The sequence below is a fragment of the Natrix helvetica genome, assembly GCF_964273705.1.
Source record: "Natrix helvetica genome assembly, chromosome: 4".
NCBI classification, from domain to species: domain Eukaryota; kingdom Metazoa; phylum Chordata; class Lepidosauria; order Squamata; family Natricidae; genus Natrix; species Natrix helvetica.
In genome coordinates, this window is record NC_138550.1 from 139,117,242 (window position 1) to 139,140,606 (window position 23,365).

Consider the following 23,365-nt stretch of genomic DNA (forward strand, 5'->3'; position numbering starts at 1 on the left):
CATGTACAATCCGGTACTCACGACTCCTGTGGGATTGAAATTTGGCAAATTTGTGGCTGCTGCTGTGTTACCATACAGCCATAAATTTGTAGACTGGTTCTTCCCTGACCGTCTGGAGGTTGGGCAGACTGGCCCTCCTTAAGTTGATCAGATAGCCTATTCTATGCCTAAAGAAATCAGATAGACCAGTCCTGCCAATGGGTTCCAGAGCATTGTCAGCTATAGTCAAACCAACAAGATGTTGGAAGTAGCTCCCACTCCTATTGCTTCTTTGCTCCTGGTCATTCTATTTCTCTGTTTAGGTAAGCAAATATCTCTTAAACAATGACACAACAGGTCACAGGACGTCTGGTAGTAGTAATGTATTCCTATGATGGCATTTGTCCATCTAGTGCTATCTTATAGAGCACTATTAATAACAGTTTGCTGCTTCTTCCTTTTTCTTTTAACTGGAAATACAAAGAATTGAATCTGAAAAACATCTGCTCTGACAGTAATAATATATCATAACTGATAGTGACTTTGGAACAGCAGTCTATTACGTGAAATTCAGTGAAAAGACAAAATAGAATGTAGCAAATTATTAAAAAGCAGAAGTAAAACAATATATCATATTGCCACTAATTAAACCAACGAAGCATCCATATTTTGAGTAATGATGGCCAAGCACCTGTCAGCTTAGCTTAGTAATTATGTGCTTTGTTGGCTACAATTCAGGAAAAAAGACTGCAAAGTTCTATTCCTGTTCATAATGCTAGCAAAATCATTTAATGGAGCACTATACATGTTTTTTTTTACAATCACCTCTTGATAATTGTAATTCCCAACACAAGTAGATTTATACCAAATGAGACATAACTTTGTATGTTAGATTTCTACCATAAAATACTTGAATAACAAACTGTATGTATGAAAGTATACATGTTAAAAAAACAGCTCAGTTGTATGTGTGTGTGTGTATATATGTTTTCGTAGATTTTCACGGGTGTAGGTATACTGATGCCATTGTTCTGTTCTGTGTCTTGGTTTTTTGTGGGAGTCTCCTTTTGGATTAGGTTGGATTGGCACCAATCTACCAATCATGATACAACCACACAACCAATCATTCCACTTACTGAAACAAAGCCAGCACCCCATCCCCTCCCACCAAGATTTACAGAAAGACGGCAGCTCCGATCGCATTTTAAGCCCAAGCCTGAAGATGGCAAGTGAGATCTTGCCGAAACGTTGCCAAGACAATCTCAATCCTACACGGGAAAAGACCCAAATACAACAAAACCAGCATACCTACACCCGTGAAAATCTACGAAAACAAATGTCTTACCTCTATGGGGAGGAAACCTTCCTGCTTACCAGATTCTATGAGAGACTTGAAGTCCGAAGAGCCACCATCTTATGTGACCTAACATTCCTACGCAACTGCCGAGACAAAAGCCTGATCCCCACATGCTTCCAACTAAAATTCCATTCACAAACCTCAGCCACCCAAAGGATCCTGAAAAGAACTGAATTAGCCCTAATCAGAAACGAACTCCACAGGAAAAGATTCCTACTAGACCAAACCAACTGGGACCTGCTCACTCTTCACCTCAAACTCAGCAACAAAATCCATCCAGCACTCTGGGACAAATCCAAACAACTAGCCCTCTGGAGAGCAGAAACAGAAACCTCCTATAAGACAGAGAAACACTCCTACAAACTCTACAGACTAGAAAAACGACAGAAGCCTACCCCCCCCTCAGCAACTCATGAAACAAACAGTACACAACATATCAGACAGAACCCTCACCACAGCTGAAACCAATGTCCTTTCCAGAGGATTCAACTTTGCAGTCGCCCCTAAACGCATCCCCACTGAAGACATCATATGCGGAGTTGAAGTTACACTCATCAAAATCAACCCAGATGAAGCCAATAAAATCAGACTTGCAGTCAGCAACGTCCTTTGCTCCAGTAATCCACCCAGAAGCAACTTACAGCAACAAGAAGAAATAGCACTCACCAACCTGAGAAAAGACAACAACATAATCATTCTCCCAGCAGACAAAGGAAATGCCACAGTGGTGATAAACACATCTGACTACCAAGCCAAACTATCCAACCTACTCCAAGACCCTGCTTACAAACCTATAAACACAGACCCCACCACCTACCTGGAAAAAAACCACCAAATCCAAAATAAAAGCCTCTGCCATCAGTGAAGAGATCCAGCAAAGAATCATCCCCAGAGAGAAATCTTCCAGATGCCCCAAGCTCTATGGCCTCCCCAAGATACACAAAGAAGGGATAACACTCAGACCCATAGTCAGCTCCATAGGCTCACCTCTACAGAATCTTGCCAAATTCCTCGCCAAACAACTCCAACCCTACGCAGAATCCATCACCTCACACGTACAAAACTCACTCCACTTCATAGAAACAATAAAGAAACAAAACCTACAACCCAGCGACCTACTCGTGAGTTTCGATGTCATATCCCTCTTCACCCAAGTGCCTATAAAAGAAGCCTTGACAGCCATCCAGAACGAACACAACCCCCCTAAACACATCCTGGACCTGACCAACCACTGTCTAACGAACACATACTTCATCCATAATGGACAAAGATACAAACAGATAGAAGGAGCACCCATGGGATCACCCCTCTCACCTGTCATTGCAAACTTATACATGGAACATTTTGAACCAACGCCTTAGACATATCTGAACATAAACCCAAACTCTGGCTTAGATATGTTGATGACACTTTCGTGATTTGGCCACACGGGAAAGAAAAACTGGACAACTTCCTCACACATCTCAACAGCCTACACCCCAAAATACAATTCACCATGGAAATAGAAGCAAACAACCAACTTCCCTTTCTGGATGTCCTAATCTACAAAAAACCCAATGGCTCCCTAGGACACACCATCTACCAGAAAAAAACACACACCAACCGCTACTTAAATGCACAATCCCATCACCACCCTGCACAGATCAACTCTGTAGCCAAGACCCTCATCTCCAGAACCAAACGCCTAGCCGACAAAGACCACCTGAAAACTGAATTACACAAACTCACAAATGTATTAATCTCCAACGGATTCCAAAGAAAAACAATCACCAACCTAATCCAAAAGGAGACTCCCTCAAAAAACCAAGACACAGAACAGGACAATGGCATCGCCCTCCTCCTTTACATCAAAGGCACCACAGATAAAATCAGCAAAATTCTCCACAAGCACAATATCAAGACAGCCTTCACCACTGACCAAAAAATAGCCAACATCTTAAACCCCAAAGACAAAATCCAGCTAGAAAACCAAGGAGTCTATGAAATACTATGCAAGATCTGCCCGGCAACATATATAGGACAAACAAACAGGAGAATAAATGCACGCATCACAGAACACAAGAACGCAGTAAGAAAAAAAGAAAAAACTTCCTTCCTTTTCCAGCACCTTAAAGCTACAGGACATGAAATCAACTTTGAAGGAGCCAGGTTAATCTCCAAAACAGAACACCTCAACAAGAGAATAATTATGGAAGCCATCGAAATAGAGAAACACCCCCACAACATGAATAAACGTGATGATACCTCCCGCCTACCAAACATCTGGAAACCAGCCCTAGTCAACAAACGAACACCACCCACCACCCAGGCCGTTACAATACAAAACAACAATGCACACACAGCCAGCACCAATCAGCACCAATCTACCAATCATACAACCACACAACCAATCATTCCACTTACTGAAACAAAGCCAGCACCCCATCCCCTCCCATCAAGATTTACAGAAAGACGGCAGCTCCGATATATATATATTCGTTCATTGGTATCATTCACAACATTTAGTGGGACCTTAATCAAAAGCAAAAGGTAGAAGTAGAGTCAACGTGTGGTTTGCCTAGTCAACATTGGAATGTGAGCAGAATTTTGCATAATCTAATTTATACACCTAGGCAGACAATCTGTGTGGGAGATAATACAGTTAAGGTTTTAGAAGCTGCAGAAATTCATATTCTCAAATCAGATAGTTTCCAATTTTGGCAACAGTATTAGCATTGCTGTTTTTTTTATCAAGGCCAAATATTCTCTGATAATTTATTAATCTAATAAATACAGTTAAAGACAGTCCATTTTTAATTTTATTATTTCACAGATTGAATAATTACCAAACAATTATTTCAGAATAACAGAGATAGAAGATATCTTGGAGATCTTCTAGTCCAACCCTTTGCTCAAGCAGGAAAGCCTATAACATTTCAGACAAATGGCTGTTCAGCCTCTTCTTAAAAACCTCCAGTGATGGAGTACCCACAACTTCTGAAGGCAAGCTTTTCCACTGGTTAATTGTTCTAATTGTCAGGAAATTTCTCCTCAGTTCTGTTTTTGTTCTCTCCTTGGTTTTTTTTCCTATTCTGAGTTTTTACATTTGGAATATATTCATCGGATTGGCTTTCAAAGTCACAGTCCAGTAGTAGGATGAGATGGCCATATTTTGGGTGTAGTGATTGAGAGCAGGATATTTTTTAAAAAAATTTCACTTTATTCAGTATGGTTTATATAGTATAGTATTGTGTAGGTCTCAGAAATCAATCACAGCAGTGGTGTCCAAAATGTCCGTCTGTCTTACGCAGAGTTTATTTGGCTTTTATACAGTTTTAACAAGCAAAGCAAAAGCAGGGGTAGAAACAGCATCTTATTGGTACATTTTACTTGTCAATATCTAAGTCCATTCCAGCCGTAGTTGAATCTCACATAAGTCCCTGGTAGGGCCTGTCTCTGCTAGGGGAGCTCATAGGTTAAAAGGTAAAAAGCCACTGAGATCACGGCAATTTGCTGCGCATGTCTTTACGTAACCTTTCCTCTCATTCCTACAGTATTGTATTGTATTATTATGATACGATACGACACGACACTATACTATATTTATTATATTATATTATTATATTAAATATTATATTATATTAAATATTATATTATATTATACTATATTATATTTTTATTATATTATATTATATTATATTATATTATAATATAATATATTATAATATATTATATTTATTATATTATTATATTATCCTCAGATGACATTTGTGTGTCTCATTAGTCTGCCCTGATCATTTTGGATTGCTTTTTGTTTCCATTTCTAATGATGCATAACTTCATTGGATCCTACGATTTATTTCTCCTTTTGTTAAGAGAGACATTTCCATAGGCATATCTCTGTATTTTTCTGGAAGACCTTGGGAGTCAACTGAAAATGATTTCAACTTAAAGAAAATTATTTAGCTTTCAAGTGACTTCATCTCTTTTAGGTTGAAGCAAGACTTAGTGCGTATTTGGATTATAGTTGCACTTCTGCTTGTGCTTTGATTTACCTGGTTGGAATTCTTGCTAGTAGCAATTTAAGAAGTAAACTTATTAATCATTGTACTATTTTCTAAAGAGAAAGAGGGATGCTGTGTGTGATCAGCTTTTCAGTTGATGATCAGCATTATAAGAACAAGATTATAAAATCCAACTGTACACATAAAGCAATAATTAATTGTAAAATATTGTTTCTTTTCCATCAAAATCTAAGAAGATCTCATAGTATGTACTTTATGAGTTGCTTGCTTTGGCTCTGATTCTGCCATATGCTTGTTTGCAATATGAACAATGAAATATGCAGTATGGTATTGTCTTTATATACTGTGTTCCTAATTGGTGTCATGGTTAACATTGATGGCTTATTACTATTTGAGAGTTCCCTTTAATTAAAATATAAATATCCATCTTTATCTTAGCATAGGTGACTTCAAAATTGATTAGAATCATATAGATACGGTTGTATGTGTCAAGTTCAGAAATAGCATGTTGTTGTATGCTACCTAATGAAAAGAGAAAAAATAAGGCCATTCTAATTCTAGGAAAAAGTTATTGCCTTTATGTTTACACTGAGCTTACCAGAAGCACTTTTTACTCAATCCTTAAACAGGATTGAGCTCCCAATTTAAAAAGAGTAACATGGCAACATTGACATGCTGATTTCAGACAGGCCTAACAGCATTGGTACTTCCCTTACCTCCTCCCACCCTGAAACTCAGTTGAATTGCATTATGTGCAAGTGACTATGTTTTCACTGAATTGATTATGTGCTGATTGCAGATGTTCTTCAAAGAAGCTTACTCTTGATTATAACTAACATTTGCCAGATGTTGTGAAGTTAGAAAAAAAAGTGTTAGAACCAAGTGTCGATGCCAGACATTTCAAACAAATTGAAATGCACCCACTTACCAATTTCAGAAATTAAGTCTTTTATGTTGCTAAGCATTCCATTAATACTTAGAGGATTATTTTTGGATGATTATTCTACTCGTCTTTGCTGCTCTTGTTTTGCAGCTTACAAAATAGTAGGCTCTTCTCTACCTCTGTGCACTTATTAAATCAAATACCATTCATGCTTCCTTGATTTAATTCTTTGTCATTAGTCCATGAACAAAGACAAGTAGACTAGTTTCTTTTAAAATCAGCAAGTATAACCTCATTAGATATTTTAAAATAATGAATAATGGAATGATTTTATTCATTTTTAATTAAAATCTTATTTGTGATAATCAAAAAAGCTTCCTAAAAAGTCACTGGAGACTGACATTTGTGGCTCAGTGGAGAGAAAATTCAGCAATATTTCATTTGAACCAAGTGATCAGACCTTTCCAATTAGTCATGACAAATAAACATAAGCAAAATCAACGGTAGAGTTACTTGTTTTAAATAACATTTTGCTGCCTCCTTAAATATTTAGTCTCTGTTCAAAAACTTTATAATACATTATGAACATATAAACAATTAAAAGTTTCTATCGTTATGAACCTGCTTCAGATTTGCTCCCTTTTATGGTTCATCCTTTTATTATTTTCCAAGAAAATATGATCATTGTACATAATTTATGTCTTGGAGGATGAGCCATGATTTTAGCTGTAAAACTAAATAATCACAGTCACGTTAACTGTCAGTCTGACACTTAATACACATTTGAGATAATTCTTTCTGAATGCACTGACAACATTGTTTCCCGTCCTTTAAATTATGAATGAAAGTTGAAGCTAATTTCTAATGAATTAATGGAGCAAAGAATTCTCTTGCAAGTTAAAGAAAAATCTATATAAGTCCATTACATACACTGACACTTTATTTTGTGTGAAAAGAACACACATATACAAATTTGCATAAACCTAGAACTCTCTGGCATCAGAATATCCACAAAGTTCCATTTCCCCCAAACCCAAATCTATCACAGAAGACTACGGAATTCAGTTGAACATTTTTGTACTTTAAGGGACTTCAGATTTTTTTTAAAAAAATGCTCCATATTTTGGCACATTTCATGATCCTAATGCTATCTACAGAAATTAGAAATTAGCTAATTTCAATTTAGCTTCAAATGTTTTTGGTGTCTCCTCTGTGACTGTAATGGGGTAAATAGACATTGGTTCCAGGATCTGACATCAGACAAGACCACGCAGATTTTTAATTTTAGTCCTTCCTTTTGGGGGACAGTGTTTAAATGGGACAAAAGCAGTTTGGGTATCAACTAAGTCTTAGAGCAGATCAGCCCTTTCATTTTTCCAGTTTTGGCATTGCCATTTGCATTCTATAGTATGATCAGTTTCTTCCTGATTATTTTTAACCAAACACAGACTAGCTTATGCCTTTCCATTTTCTTCTGTATACTAGTTTTGGATGTCAATTAGGAAATGCATCTCGTATCCTAGATGCCTGTGGTGGGGGTGAGGGTGATTGAAAAAGTGGAAGGAAAATAGTTGAAGGCTAAAAAAGGAAAACATCTTGTAAAATTCCATGAATGCAGTAGGGTAATTGGGTACAGAAAAAGGCTTCATTGGAAAGCATTCTGAAAGAGAGTGATCAGAAGCAATTGCCACAGATGTTTATTGACAGAACTGTTATATTCAAGGACATTTCAGTATCAATTTTCACTTCTTGCTGTTTCTTTGAACTGCATATATGTGGTTTAAGCAAATTTAGACTTTTGCACTTGTGTTTGAATTCAGATTTGGTTTTGTATTTTCCATTGTTGTTTCGAAGAAAGTGTCTGTTTTGGCATATAAATGGTAAATAAGAAAAATAAACTGACGGGTAATTTTTGCTTTTTATATTCATACTCAAATTGGTTTCAGATAAAACCAATTTGAAACAACAGTAACTCTATGTAACCTTTCTAGGGTGTCTGTAATAATATACTTTTCTTTTTCAAAGCTGAATGTGGTTGGCTTTATTTATTTCAGCCATTTTTACTAGGTCATCTCTTGATCTCATTTTAGCTGATGTGAAATTATGTCAGATGGTTAATTGTTAAGTGACTTGTGTGCACACTGAAATTGTGCACAGAAATCATAAATCAGTCATTGACAAGGGCCAAAAGGCGCAGCCAGATAACTAAAAAAGCTATAATAATATCTTTTCCTTATGCATTACCAAAGTTCTTAAATAAATTTGATATTTTTGAAATATAATTCAACAACACCATGGCATCTTTAAGTCATAGACAAATAGCTAGGGAAAGACATAGAAGCCATCAGCCAGGACTAGGCATTTCCAAAGCTTTTTCCCCAGTTACGGTACTTACTCACATGTACATATCAGCCCAGCCATTTCAGATTCTGTATCAAAGGAAGGTCAATGATCCAGGAAGAAATTACAGTAAAAAGCAAGCATAGGATCTTTAATAGATAGGCTTGTGCCAAATAATAGCATGTTTAGGACCTGGGAATCTTATCCTGGCTACTTGCACATTTCTCAGCTTTCAGGAAAGCAATTTGCTTCTTTGTCCGTAAAAGTAAAAAACTGAAAAAAGCTCTGTCTTAACAAGTTGAGCCAAACCCATTTCTGCAGTGAAAGCAATCTAATTGCTGAGATTTCTGTAACCTTATTCCATTTGTTGTCAAGTCTTGTTGAAGGAAACTGGGAAAACCTTGTTTTCAGTTGGAATTTACTGCCAGGAATTCAGCATACTGAAGTTGGCGTGGGGGATAGCTTTATTTGAATTGTTCTATCAACCCGCTATCTGAGATGCAGAGATCGAATAAGGGTATCTGGCCTTCAATAAAAATTAATGGAGAGAAATAATTGGTGTTCATCCAGAATGACAACACCCTGTCTGGATTGCATGTTCCAGATAATTTCATTTTCTTATCCAGATCTCTATAGGCTAAGTTACAAACTAGAAAAGAAGACAATTATTATGTTTACCTATTAATAAATGATTTCTTTAATCATGCCACAATGGGTGGGATTGTAAGTCCCTTGAGCCAAAAAGAGAACATATTATGGTTAAACTGTTATGTAAATTAGGTCCATATGTACTATCTACAATATACTTGAAATGCTTGGAATAAAGGAAGAAGAGGTGTTTATGAGATCTCCCCTGATCTTACTTATTTTTACTTGTTCCAGGAGCCTGGGAATTGTATGAATTTCTGAAGTCAAATGTTACAAATAGTTATAATTATTACAATAAAGATCAATTGTATATACACAAATTTAATACTGTAAAGATTATATGTATCACAAACACATTTTGATTCTATAGATAAAACACTAACTCCAGGTTCAAAAGTAGTACGTAAGTTTTTTTGTTATTCATTGCTATGGAAATTATTGAGTTCTTTTCTTATACTGAAATTTAAACAATGGAGATTATTTTTTCCACATCAAAGGCAATCAAATTGCAGTCAATCTAATTTTAATTATGCAAACATCAATATTAGTCTTACTTTACCAAAATTCTACAACACACATTTTAATAATATGAAAATAACCATTAGAGAAATTATTCTCTTTTTGAATAATACTCTCCGCACTTTGCTATTCTAATGCTTGTTTTTTAATACAGAAACCTATTAATGTTTGTTGAAGCCTTCCTTCATAGGTGACACTGAATTTAAAATGTGACATTGTTTTGACATAAAACAAAGAAAATACTCTACAAATCCTTAATGTGTGTGAGTCATAATACTGGAAGATTTAAATCAAGGATTATCTTCAATTTTTGATAGTATGTAAAAAACTTGAACTGTCTATGGTTCACTTATTTATCTTAAACTGAAATCATATCTATCTTCAAATAAGCCACATTTAATTCAACAAGACTTATATGTCAGTGGAAGTTTGTAGAATTATGTTGTACATTTCTTAAGGCTGCTTAAATGTTCCTGAATATGAACCAATTTTAAAGAATTTATTCTGGATGAAAATAAATCAGTGGAACACAAAGAGTTTCATATAAGCCCTCCAGCATTCAGTTTTTCTACTTAATCTGAATCAAGCTAATATTTAAGAAATAAGTTTTCTTTTAATGCTCCTTTTATAAGATTTTGCTTTGTGCTTATTTGTGTATGCTGAGGATATTACAATTTATTTTTGGAATTTATCTTTTTTTAAATTTTTTAATTTTCCTCAAGGTTTGGAATATTAGTAAACCAGTTTCATTGTATACATGATGTACAATGACAATAAAGGCTAAACTATACTTATTGCCCTGCCTACCATGTTAAGAAGTGTGCTTTTTCCTTTGGTTATGCAATGGAAACTGTCAGGAACAATTGGAACCGAAAATATTATCCTGTTAGTTCTATATAATTTCTCAGAATTGGAATTTCTGCTCCATGATAATTTACCGTTAACTTAAAACATGTTGGAAGTTTCCATCCACCCTTTATGTCTTTTCACATCTATATGAAATGACTTTTCTTCTGGTGTCTTTGCATCATTATTGACTCCTGGCACTTGCCTGGTGTAATCCCTACAGGGTTTTTGGCAAAGTTTTGGAGAGACTTGTCATTGATATTCATCCATAATCAATGATTATGAAAGGTACTGGAATTGGATCTTAGCTGCGCCTAGCACTGCACATTTCTGGACAGAGAACTGGACCTGGAATCTGTTGGAGCCACTCTCCCACCTTAGAAATATCAGTAATTGCGAGGAACTTCTGGGTCTTCACTTTGGAAGCATCATGCCCTCTTTTGTCTAACTCATTATGTCAGCAGGGTATCTGATGACTGGCAGTGCATACATGGTAATGGTGTGACTCTTGTTCTTTTTATTGAGCTAGTTCTTCAGGATCTGTCCTATCCTTTGGAGGTACTTGAATGTTCCTGTCTTCCTTGCCTCATATGATTTTCATGTGACTCTAGAATACAAAGATGCTTGTAGCCAATCTGTATGTCTGTTATGTGACTTACTGGTAATTCCACCCCATCAGGTGGAACTATTTTCCTTCTCTTTACTACCATCTGACCACACTTCTCCAATCTGAATAACATCCCAGTGTCCTCCCTGTAGATTCTTGTCAGATAGATCAGTGAGTCATTGTCTTTTTAATTCTTAGCACACAGCTTAATGTCATCCGTGCAAAGGAACTGGCCAGTGGTTATTCCACTCTTAGCTTATATCCATATCCAGTCCTTGTGATTAACTGGCTGAGTGGGTTCAAGCCTATGCAGAACAGGAGGAACAGCAGTGAGATCAGTATCACCTTGGTATATGCCTCATTTGATGGCCACTTGTGCAAATTAACTTTAGTTGACTTTCAGTGTTGTTTTCCAGTCCCACTGAGTTCTTGAGGAAGGTCCTTATGTCCTGTTCGTATAGTGCAAGGCATTCACACATCATGTGCTTGTGGCATTGAGTCATGGCTTTCCTGTAATCAATCCAGGCTGTGCTCAGATTGGTCTGTCTAGACTTTGAGGCAATTCTTGTATCTATGACAAACAAGTGATTTGAGCCTTGATGTTATTCCCAGTGTCCTTCGAAGCATGCTTTAGTCCATCTTGTAGCTAGGTGACTATGATGCCTAATAGGACTTTCCATGTTTTGAGGAGGCAGGTTATCATCTTTAGTATTAAAATAATAAATAAAGATGACAAAAATAAAATATCATATACTGATATATCCATAAGTACTCAGAAGTATTTTCTAATTGTCAGAATGTGTTTAGCAATCTTAGAATAATAATTTAAGAAGTAACGGTTGTTCTATAGGAGATGACCTGGCAAAGCCCAAAGACTGGGTCAAATGCATTATCAGTTTGGAATACTTACGCAGTCACAAGAGACTTAATTCCAGTCACCCGTGAATTCCATTGACTCTTATTTAGTGCCAATTTGCCTTGACCATTAGTAGATCAGATTTTTATGTATCGGTAGCATGTAACTTTTAGTGCTTTGAACTGCGCTCCTGCTCCTGGTTACTTGTGCCTGACATTGCTACTTATTAAAACAAATGACACCCTGCCTAGTTTTCTAAGAAATAAAATGATAAAGATGAGATCACCATAGTTAATGTATTACCTGAATATTAATTTCAGGATAAATCATAGTTGAAAGGTAAACTCTTTGTCTGTGATAAACCACCTCATCTCAGAGTAGCCATACCATGTACATTTTTATCTGTTTATTCACAAGGACTTCAGTCAGGTTCAACTCTAAACAAGAGACTGCTTTGAGATTTGATGAAAATTAGCATTTATTCCAACTACTAATACTTTTCTTTATTTAATGTCGAAAGCTATTATGTGAAGAAACAAGTGGAAATATTATCAGAGCATTTGTATCTAATATGATCTAAATTTCTTAGTGTAGACTCTAGTATTTAAATAGTAATTACTCAAAATATAAATTGGAAAATACAGCGTATTCTGGTAAAGCATGTAAAGAATCATCATAGTTCAAATTTGTTCCAAGATTGGCCATACTATTAAGTTCACCAATACAGATAGTTTTTCATAAATGAATGGAATGAATGAATTCTCACTTAATGAATGCCCTGCTTAGCAACTGTTGAAAACAGTCCTGAAAAAGTAACTTTACAAACATTGTTTGCACTTACAACCATTGTAATTTCCCTATAATCACATGATTGAAATTCATGTGCCAATTTGGATGCTTCACAGCTGTCTTCACAAGCATGTCAATAGAGAGCTTGGCAATAAAATTACAAATTGCAAATCGTGGCCATGTGATACCCCTCTTAACAACCATAACCAAACCATGATTTGGTTAACCATGGTGAGAGTGAGGTCATAAGTCTGTTGCATCATGTGATGTTAATGATCACATTGCTCAGCGACGGAGTTGCTAATCACAACTGTGATCGCTAAGTGATATCTGTAGTACCTAAACCTTTTATTATTTTACATGATGAAGGCAGATGAATATTTAATAAGCGAGAGACTGAACGTTCAATCTAAAATAAGTGAATATTGTTGAAATGCTGCTTTATCAGATTTATTTATACATTTCAAGTTCATAAAAAATAAAAATATTTAAAATGGTATTTAGTAATTCTACATTTTTTTCTTAATATTGATCAGCATTATATAATAACTTCATCATAATTTTTCTTTATATTAATTTAAATATTATTATTCCCCTTATTAAGTTAATTCTTACATTAATTAATCATGTTTTTATGCAACTAAATCAAATCTTTGTCATCTTTTTTCAAGGGCTGAAGTCAAGTGAGCCAACCATGACCGGCAAAACACAGACCAGTAATGTCACCAATAAGAATGACCCCAAATCCATCAACTCTAGAGTCTTCATTGGTAATCTTAATACAGCCATTGTCAAAAAAGGAGATATAGAAGCAATCTTTGCAAAGTATGGAAAAATAGTTGGCTGTTCAGTGCACAAAGGTTATGCATTTGTACAGTACATGAGTGAGAGGCACGCAAGAGCTGCTGTGGCAGGGGAAAATGCCAGGATCATTGCAGGACAACCATTGGGTGAGTGTCTGCATATGGCCCCTCATATGTTAATTTTATTATATATTTTTTACCTTTTTAGTTTCTAGACTCATTTCTTTTATATCCAGACTGAATCCACGTGAATTTAATTAATTGTATTTTATATGCATTCTAGTAGTGAGCAAAAATTACAATGCACTTACTATTCTTTACATCATAAAGGAACTTTAGAACTACATAAATAGATATGGGGGATATAACACTTGTGAACACAATGTGCACTTTCAACTGTGGGTATTTCTTAGGGTCACAAATCCAAAGGTCAGTCCTTCAGCATGAATTATGACCTTGTTTTAATGTGCCATACTTAAGATGAACCAATATGTATGATTTGGACAGCAAACGTAACTGCTGTAGTTGGAATGAGAATTTCCACACTCCTTATGTCTATGAAAATTCTGCTGCTAAGTGAAACATTTATTAAGTGACCTTTGCCCCATTTTACGACCTTTCTTGCCACAGTTGTTAAGTGAAACACTGCAGTTGTTAAGTGAGTAACATGGTTTTTAAGTGAATCTGGCTTCCCCATCGACTTTGCTTGTCAGGAGGTCACAAAACGTGATCACATGACCCCAGGACACTGCAACCATCATAAAGATGACTCAGCTGCCAAATGTTGATCATGTGACTATGGGGGTGCTGCAATGGTTGTAAGTGTGAAAAACAACCTACGTCACTTTTTTCAATGCTGTTGTAACTTCAAATGGTCACTAAATGAACTGCTGTAAGTCGAGAACTACCTGTAATTAAATTGCAATGCTCAGGATGTGTTTTGAAGTGTAGATAGGAGCTGCTTGTTAATTATAACTAAATTTGGCCTTTGACAGTTGCACCAGTAGACTGGAGGTCATAATCATTACAGGCTTGCCTAAATTTTAAGTTGCTGGTACAACTTTCATCTTAATTTTTAAGTGGATATTTAGGAGCTAGCATAATATATAAGGCATGGTATAATTATGGAAAGTGAAATAAGGTCAGCAATAGGTTGATTAAAAATAAGCTTTATCCAGTCTGCTTCCTGCAGAAGTTATTGAGGAATTTTGAAGTACTACAATCATTAGTGAGTTGATATACTGAAACCATCATTTTTATGGAATGACTGTGTGTATAGAAGCTAATGAGGTATGTTTTATTATTTGTCTTTAGATGTATAGAAACTTGTTTGGAATAATCTTTAAAATAAATAGGAGAAAAATACAAGCCATCATAATTCAATTAAATTTTCTGGAGAAAGATTATAAACATGGATTAGACACCCTTCTCCTGTAAAAATTTACTGCCACCTTACTTAAGCTATTTGTTCTCTGCTGCTCTGCTATACATACATAAACACACATTCATATATCTCTATTTTGCTTCAAAAGACTCAGGGTGGTTTATTAAAATATAATCCATAAATAACAAGCATCACTTTCAGGAAGAAAACATTTTAATAGTAGCCCGAGTCCACCATCTGCACTGAAGGTTTATTAAAACAGAAAAAGGTTTCAACATCTTACAAAATTTCTAGCAATAATCCTGAAGATAAAATTTGAGGATAATTGTATCATACAAAATAAAGGGCGAAAATATTCTGTAGCATTCATTCCAGGGATTTTGTCAAATTAAGTTTCAGTGGCATGTTTATAATTAATTCTTCTTATTCAAAATGCTGGGTTTTTTACTCTGTTCTTCTGAAATTTCCCTATAGTCTCTTTTTTCTTTCCTTCCCCTCACATGAGCTTTGGTTTTTTCCCCCAGAATATGTATTTATTTCCATGATATGTCTATATTTTCTCTCTTCCATTAAAGTTATTGGAGGATTGCTCTTTGAATGCTTTAATACATCGTTGTGCTGAATAGTTTTTAATAAGAACTTAGGTTATTAACTAATGTTATTTAGTCACTTGATTTAATAACAAAAGAACAAGATTGATGGAGTCAATTTGTCTACATCTTGGAATCAAATGTATTTGTGTTTATTTTTATTTTTAAGAAAATAAAACAGCCATTCAAACAAGAGTTGATCGACTTCTTGAGCTGAACAACTATTAGATTTTTGTTAGCAAAAAAATTCCTTCCTTCCTTCCTGCTTGCCTGCCTGCCTGCCTTCATCCCTTCCTTCCTTGGGAACTAATATGGCATAATGGTTAAGGTGTTGGATTTGGTGTGGAAAGAAGATTCATTTTCCAATCTACCTAATATTTTCTACTTCTAATCTACTCTTGGTCATGGAAGTTGGGTAGGTAACTTGAGGCCAGCCATACTTTCAGCCCCAATCTACCTCAAAGGGATACTGTTGTGCAAAAAAATAGAAAGGAGGAATATCTATGCTGTCTTGAACTCCTGAATGAAAGTAAGCTATAACTCCAATTAAAAATTATATATATATATATATATATATATATATATATATATATATATATATATATATATGTGTGTGTGTGTGTGTGTGTGTGTGTGTGTGTGTGTATGTGTGTGTGTGTGTGTGTGTGTGTATGTGTGTGTGTGTGTATGTATATATATATATATGTATGTATGTATGTATGTATATGTATATGTATATATGTGTGTATATATATATATATGTATGTGTATGTATGTATGTATGTATGTATGTATGTATGTATGTATGTATATGTGTATATATATATATATATATATATATATATATATATATATATATATATATATATATATATATATATATATAATAATTTCTAGAAGAATCAAATGATTAAACAAAGATTAAGAAATCTCATAAAAGAGTCTATGTTTAGTGGGTATAACAAAAGACTAAATACATCTTCTTTGATAAGTAAAATTCCATTCTATGTAGTCCCTTTAAATAGTATTAAAAGCTTGCCTCTCTGCAGATATAAATTAGACACTGTTTCCACCAAGAAAATGCACAGATTTCCTGGCACTCAGCGACATGTAGCTCGAAGTAAACTAGTGGACACAGATAATTATTTTGGACAACATGCTCTCTTACTTGTCTTTGAAAATAGTGTAGCCCTGCAGGAGGTTTTTAAATCACAACAACTCTAAAAACAATACAACTTATGGTATAGGCAATAAATAATGTCTTTATCAAAACAGACTGTTTATATATCTCTGTTGTATATTTGATTGATGTGGCAATTGGCAAGGGAGTTTTTTTTTTAATCACATATGCCTTGGCCATCAAATCTCTTTGAGTCTCATTGCTTGTCGTGACTTACAGATATGTAACATTTCAACTTTCAGAGCTTGTAAACTTCAGGGCGAATAAATTAATCACAGCAAATGCAGTCTCCTAGACTATGAGTGATGCTACCTTTTATGACTACTCTTTCTCATTTCTAAAAGATAACCCTTTAATGTAAAACAGTTTCCATTCCATCAAGAGGGGCAAGTATTTGTGTTTTATTTTTTAGATAATGCAGAATATGGTTACAAAATATGAAAAAAAACTGATCTATTCCACCTAGCTGTAGAAATTCTAGTCCTATAAATAAGCATTTAAATGCTTATTTTACTGAGTCATGCCAGATATATATCACTATATCTCATAAAAAGGTGTAAGTCTTATAAGGAGGCTAACAATAAGAACAAGGTTCTCTTTTAAATCCAAATCCCATTTACCTGCTTTGGATCTGAATGCAGCCTACATCTACTGTTGAGATCTACTCCATTTATAGTAATTAATCATAATGTTATTATTTATTTAGCATATGGCAAATACATGGACCTATAGTGGTTCAAAGGTTAATGTCTAGTCCACCAGCCGTTCAAGGATAGGATGGTCTATGTAGAAAAAATCAGACATTGGGCCGGTGGTGAATGATGGCCATTGAGACACAATGTGATAAATATTTTGTTGAGGAGCACCATGTCACACTGAGGGGTAGAGACAAGACCCCACTTAAACAATGAGTCTTGGCAGACACCATGTTGGGCACAGATCCTGTTCAGAGTTGACCAATGCTGACAAGGAAGGTCAAAACCTGGCACCTTTTGTATAAAGTCATCTACATAACTGCCTGTATCTGGATGTTCAACAGCCCACTTGGCTTTCCACTGTGTGTTATTGTCAAAGTTGTTAGACAGCTGTTCAGCAAGTGCCAGAGACAGTTTTCTGGATTTAAGCCTGCCAGTTGGTAGATGAGGAAGATCAGGGTGCACAGGAAGAAATGGAGGGTTTCTCAAAATTTTGTTGCACTCCTTCACTAAGGCTTCCTGCTTTCGTAGAGCTGGTGATGCAATGTGGCTCAGGCACGGAGCCAGCAAAGAGGAGTAGATTTTATGCAACCGCTTAAGATCCTCAATGTTGCCTATATAGATGCTAGTATCACCACATTTTCAATATGGTACCATATCCCACCTTTTACCACCTTTCAATATGGTACCATATCCCACCTTTTCAGTTCTGCTTTGGAACTAGCAAAGGTAAAGATTCCCCTCGCACATATGTGCTAGCTGTTCCCTAGTCTAGGGGGCGGTGCTTATCTCTGTTTCAAAGCCGAAGAGCCAACGCTGTCCGAAGACATTTCCATGGTCATGTGGCCAGCATGATTAAACACTGAAGGTGCATGGAACGCTGTTACCTTCCCACCAAAGGTGGTTCCTATTTTTTCTACTTGCATTTTTACATGCTTTCAGACTGCTGGTTGGCAGAAGCTGGGACAGGTAACGGGAGCTCACTCCGTTACGCAGCGCTAGGGATTCGAACTGCCGATCTTTCTGATCGACAAGATCAGCATCTTAGCCACTGAGCCACCGTGTCCCTAGAATTACTAGAACTGTGTTTTCTTACCTTTGTTACCTTGAGTTTTATTTTCTCTATTTACTTCACAATGCATCTTAGCCAGCGCTTAGAGTAGCGTAAAAATTATGCATGACCTGAAACTTAGAGCCAGTATAACCCCATAGTCTGTATTGTATGTATTACATTAGGTAAAACCCCTATATATATATATAGCTAAGCACACAAACATTGCTGTGTAAAATCTTTTAGAATAGTTTGCCCTAAGTAAAAATAACTTTAGTTTCCATTATAAAGTGGTTTACTCTTTATCCTCTAACAAACATTTCTGATTCTAGCAAAGAGAGGTGTGTAGATTTAAGCCTATTTTGAAGCTTACCATCTGCTCTACTTCCCTCCAAGCCTCATTAATTGGCCTTGGGCTCATCACAGAAAAACACTACTGATCTAGCTGCATCAAAAGAAAATTATGTAGATTTCATCTGCTTATGTTTTGGTCTTCAGAATATTATTTAAACTGCCTACCACTTGCAGGGAGGAGATATCCAAGATAACACAATATTGTCTTACAGCTTCAATAAAGAGTTGGAGAAGGAAGCTTTATGATTAGGTAATCTTTTTAAATCACTATATTGATTAATGGTTGCTTACATATTATTATGTTAATAAAATATTTGATATTTAATCAAATGTTAAAAATAAAACAGCAAAAATTCGGCAAAACAAAATAGCAGAAATAAACCTGAAATATTGACTGATGAAATGAATACTTGTGCAGTAGCTCAGAGGTCCCCAACACCGGGGCCATGACCCACTACCGAGTCATGGTCTATTCGTGATTGGAGCATGTGAGTGGTGGGCCGGCATATATACGCAGCTCAACTCATGTGAGCAGTATACTCACAGTTTGACTTGAGTGAGCAGCAGGCCGGCGCAAGTGGTGGTCAGTAAACACACATGTGTGTGCAGCCTCAACTAGTGCTGCATGTGCATGCGAGTGCACCTTGCCCCACTGCTTGTGCAAGTTGAGCTGTGCTTGCATACCAGCCCATCACTCATGCAGCCCAGTTCTACTCCTCCCTCCCTCCCAAAAGCTGGGCTGCCAAGCTGTAAAAGGTTGGGAACTGCTGCAATAGCTCTAAAAACATCTCTTTCTATCCCTGTCCTTTTAGCTCAATTCTCCCTCTCTGAAAATAGACCTTGAGAAAGTAGGGCTATAACTAAGTTAATAATAATAATAATAAAATTTTATTTAATTAGCCGCACCCTCTCCCGAAGGACTCGGGGCGGCGTACAATAAAAACACATAGAATACAAATATAGACAATACATACACATAAATGCAGACGTATACGTGGAGGAGGTAGACAGATAAATGGAGATAAAATTAAAATTGCAATTTAAAATCCCCTAAGTAAAATTACAAAGTTAAAAACCCGTCAGGAGCGATATGATCAAACTATGATTGAGCCAGGCCAGCTACTTGGAAAAGGTGGGTCTTAAGCTTTACACGGAAGGAGCGGAGGTCGGAGGTAGTCCTAATATCCGGGGGGAGGTCATTCCACACGGCTGGGCCCGCCACAGAGAAGGCTCTGCTCCTAGGCGCCGCCCCCCGACACTGTCTGGTGGACGGCACCTGGAGAAGTCCCTCTCTGTGCGAGCGAATTGGTCGCAGGGATGTATGGGGCAGGATACGATCCCGCAAGTAGCTAGGTCCTGTGCCATGGAGCGCTTTGAAGATCGTTATCAAACCTTGAAACGCACCCGATAGACCACAGGAAGCCAGTGCAGCTCGCGTAGGAGAGGTGTCACATGGGAGTACCTTGTACTCCCCATAATCACCCGTGCGGCCGCATTCTGGACCAACTGTAGTCTCCGGGTGCATCTCAAGGGAAGCCCCATGTAGAGAGCGTTGCAGTAGTCGAGGCGAGACGTCACCAGCGCATGAGTGACTGTGCGTAAGGCATCCCGGTCCAATAGGGGGCGCACCAGGCGAACCTGGTGGAACGCCCCCCTTGCCACGGCTGTCACATGATCATCCATGGACAGCCGGGCATCCAGGAGGACGCCCAAATTGCGCGCCCGCTCCACGGGGGCCAGTTGTACGCCCCCGATGGCCAGAGATGGAATTAACTGGTTGAACCGGGGGGCCGGAACCCACAGCCACTCCGTCTTGGAAGGGTTGAGCTTGAGTCGGTTGTCATCCATCCAGACCCGTACGGCTTCCACACACCGGGACATCACTTCGACGGCCTCGTTGGGGTGGTTCGGGAAATGTACAGCTGAGTATCATCAGCGTACAGATGATATCCCACCCCGAAACCACAAATGATCTCACCCAGCGGCTTCATATATGTGTTGAACAGGAGTGGCGAGAGGACCGACCCCTGTGGCACCCCACAAGTAAGGGGGCTTAGGGTCGACCTCTGCTCCCCTGCCAACACACGTTGCGTCCGGCCGGAAAGGTAGGAGCCGAACCACCGCAAAACGGTGCCCCGAACCCCCAACCCCTCCAGTCGGTGCAACAGGATACCATGGTCGATGCTATCAAAAGCCGCCGAGAGGTCTAATAGGACCAGGATAGAGGAACAACCCCTATCTCTGGCCCTCCAGAGATCATCCACAAACGCGACCAAGGCCGTCTCCATGCTGTGCCCGGGGCGAAAGCCGGACTGGCGCGGGTCTAGATAATCATTTTCCTCCAGATGTCGTGGAAACTGATAAGCCACCACACTCTCTACAACCTTCACCAAAAAGGGAAGGTTGGAGACAGGACGGTAATTGGCCAGCTCCGTAGGGTCCAGGGAAGGCTTCTTGAGCAAGGGTCTCACCACCGCCTCTTTCAAGGCGGCCGGAAGAGACCCCTCCCCCAATGAAGCGTTCACTAGGCCCAGGAGCCAGTCATGTGCAACCTCCCAGGATGCCAGTACAAGCCAGGAGGGGCACGGGTCCAGTAAACATGTGGTAGGTCGCAGTCGTCCACGCATTCTGTCCAAATCCTCGATGGCAACCAAGTCAAACTCCTCCCAGACTGGTCTCTCAAGACTCGCCGCGGACGTCTCCACTAGACCACTGAAAGGGACCCAATCCTTCCGGATTTGAGCGATTTTATCCTGCAGATATTTCCCAAATTCCTCTGCCCTACCCTGTAAAGGGGTCTCCCGCGGCCTCTGAAACAGTAGGGAGCGGGACACCCGAAACAGGGCGGCAGGGCGGTTCTCTGCGGATGCAATGAGAGCGGCACAATATTGACGTTTGGCCGCTCTCAATGCCACAAGGTACGTCCTTAAATGGGTTCGTACCTGTGTTCGGTCAAATTTGGAACGGGAGGATTTCCAACGACTCTCTAGGCATCTCTTGCGGCGCTTCATCACCCTTAGCTCCTCGGTAAACCAAGGGGCCAGGGTGGATCGTTGCCGCCGGAGAGGCCGCAAAGGCGCCACCCGGTTCAAGGCCCCGGTGGTCGCATTATTCCACGCAGCCACCAGGTCCTCTACCCGGGGGCGGGTCAGGGCTACAGGAGGTGGCCCAAGCTCCATCTGGAACCTATCTGGTTCCATCAGGCACCTGGGGCGGAACCATCTAGTATTTTCCGGTTCTGCCTCCCCGCAGCGGGGGGTAGCACCAGGGAAGTCAAGTCGGAGGAGTGAGTGATCTGACCATGACAGGGGAGTGATGGTTAAATTCCCTCCTCCCAGATCACTCAACCACTGGCCAGAGACAAAAACAAGGTCCAAGGTGTGCCCTCCCTCGTGTGTCAGGCCCTGAATCAGTTGAGTCAGGTCCATGGCTGTCATGGAAGCCATGAACTCCCGAACCCCCTCGGAAGCTTCTCCCACCGATGGCAGGTTAAAATCCCCCATCACTAAAAGTTTGGGGGTCTCAACCGCCACCGATGCGATCAGCTCGAGGAGTTCAGGCAGGGCCGCTGATGTATAGCAAGGAGCCAGGTATACTATCAGCAGGCCCAACTGTCTCCCAGGGCCCCATTTCACGACAAGGGACTCACACCCGGACGTCTGTGGCACAGTGGACTCCCTCGGCTCTAAATCTTCCCGTATAATCGCTGCTACCCCACCGGCCCTTCCCTGGGCCCGACGCTGGTGAAATGCTCGATAACCTGGTGGGCACATTTCCACGAGGGGTAAACCTCCCTCGTGGCCCAACCAGGTCTCTGTTATTCCTGCGAGGTCTGGCTCCCCCTCAAGAATTAGATCGTAAATGAGGGGGGCCTTATTAACAACGGACCTCGCATTGCATAGCAACAGTCTCAGGCCCTGGGTCTGCAGCTCCTGACCACCTAGTACTCAGGGGTTGGTACAAGCGACCGGGTGTGACTAGCACCCATGGTCTCCCAACCGACTGCGAGTTCTTGATCTGTCCTCATATCTGCCCCTCTCTACGACCGTTGGAATCAAAGAGCCCTGTATTGGAACGATATCCTCCCCCTCCTCCTCCCTTCCACTCCTTCCGCTAGCGACCACACCTAGTGACCTGGCTCTGTCATCACTCCTGACCTGACCCACCCACCCCCCAATCCCAGAACCCCTACAGATTTTTAAAAAACATTTAACTAAAAAACCCCTAAGTCTCCGCTTCCTCCACCTCTCGGGATTAATAAATCCGTCATCAAGGTGGGCCCTCGAAAGGGCGGAGGGCCACACCTGCGAGAGGGGGGACTCCCGCAGTAGGATTAGGTCTGACCTTAAATACAGGTGATATTAAAAATTCGGCAGGTTGGATGACTATGTTGCAAGAAATGCAAAGGGAATATGTGGAAAGCCTAATAGACCATTTATTTCTTTAATTTCTCCTTCATTTGTTTGCTACACCAGCCTTG

General features: G+C 38.8%; 1 protein-coding gene across 3 annotated transcripts in view; it reads left to right on the forward strand.

Moving 5' to 3' along the window:
- The window catches only part of RALYL (RALY RNA binding protein like), a 226,592-nt gene that overhangs the window by 114,491 nt on the left and 88,736 nt on the right, over window positions 1–23,365 (forward strand). For all 3 annotated transcript variants that reach the window (XM_081952442.1, XM_081952444.1, XM_081952443.1), the window contains one exon: window positions 13,500–13,778. In XM_081952442.1, the coding sequence (XP_081808568.1) occupies window positions 13,523–13,778 (256 nt within the window). In that variant the 5' untranslated portion in view covers window positions 13,500–13,522. The remainder of the gene's footprint in view (window positions 1–13,499; window positions 13,779–23,365) is intronic.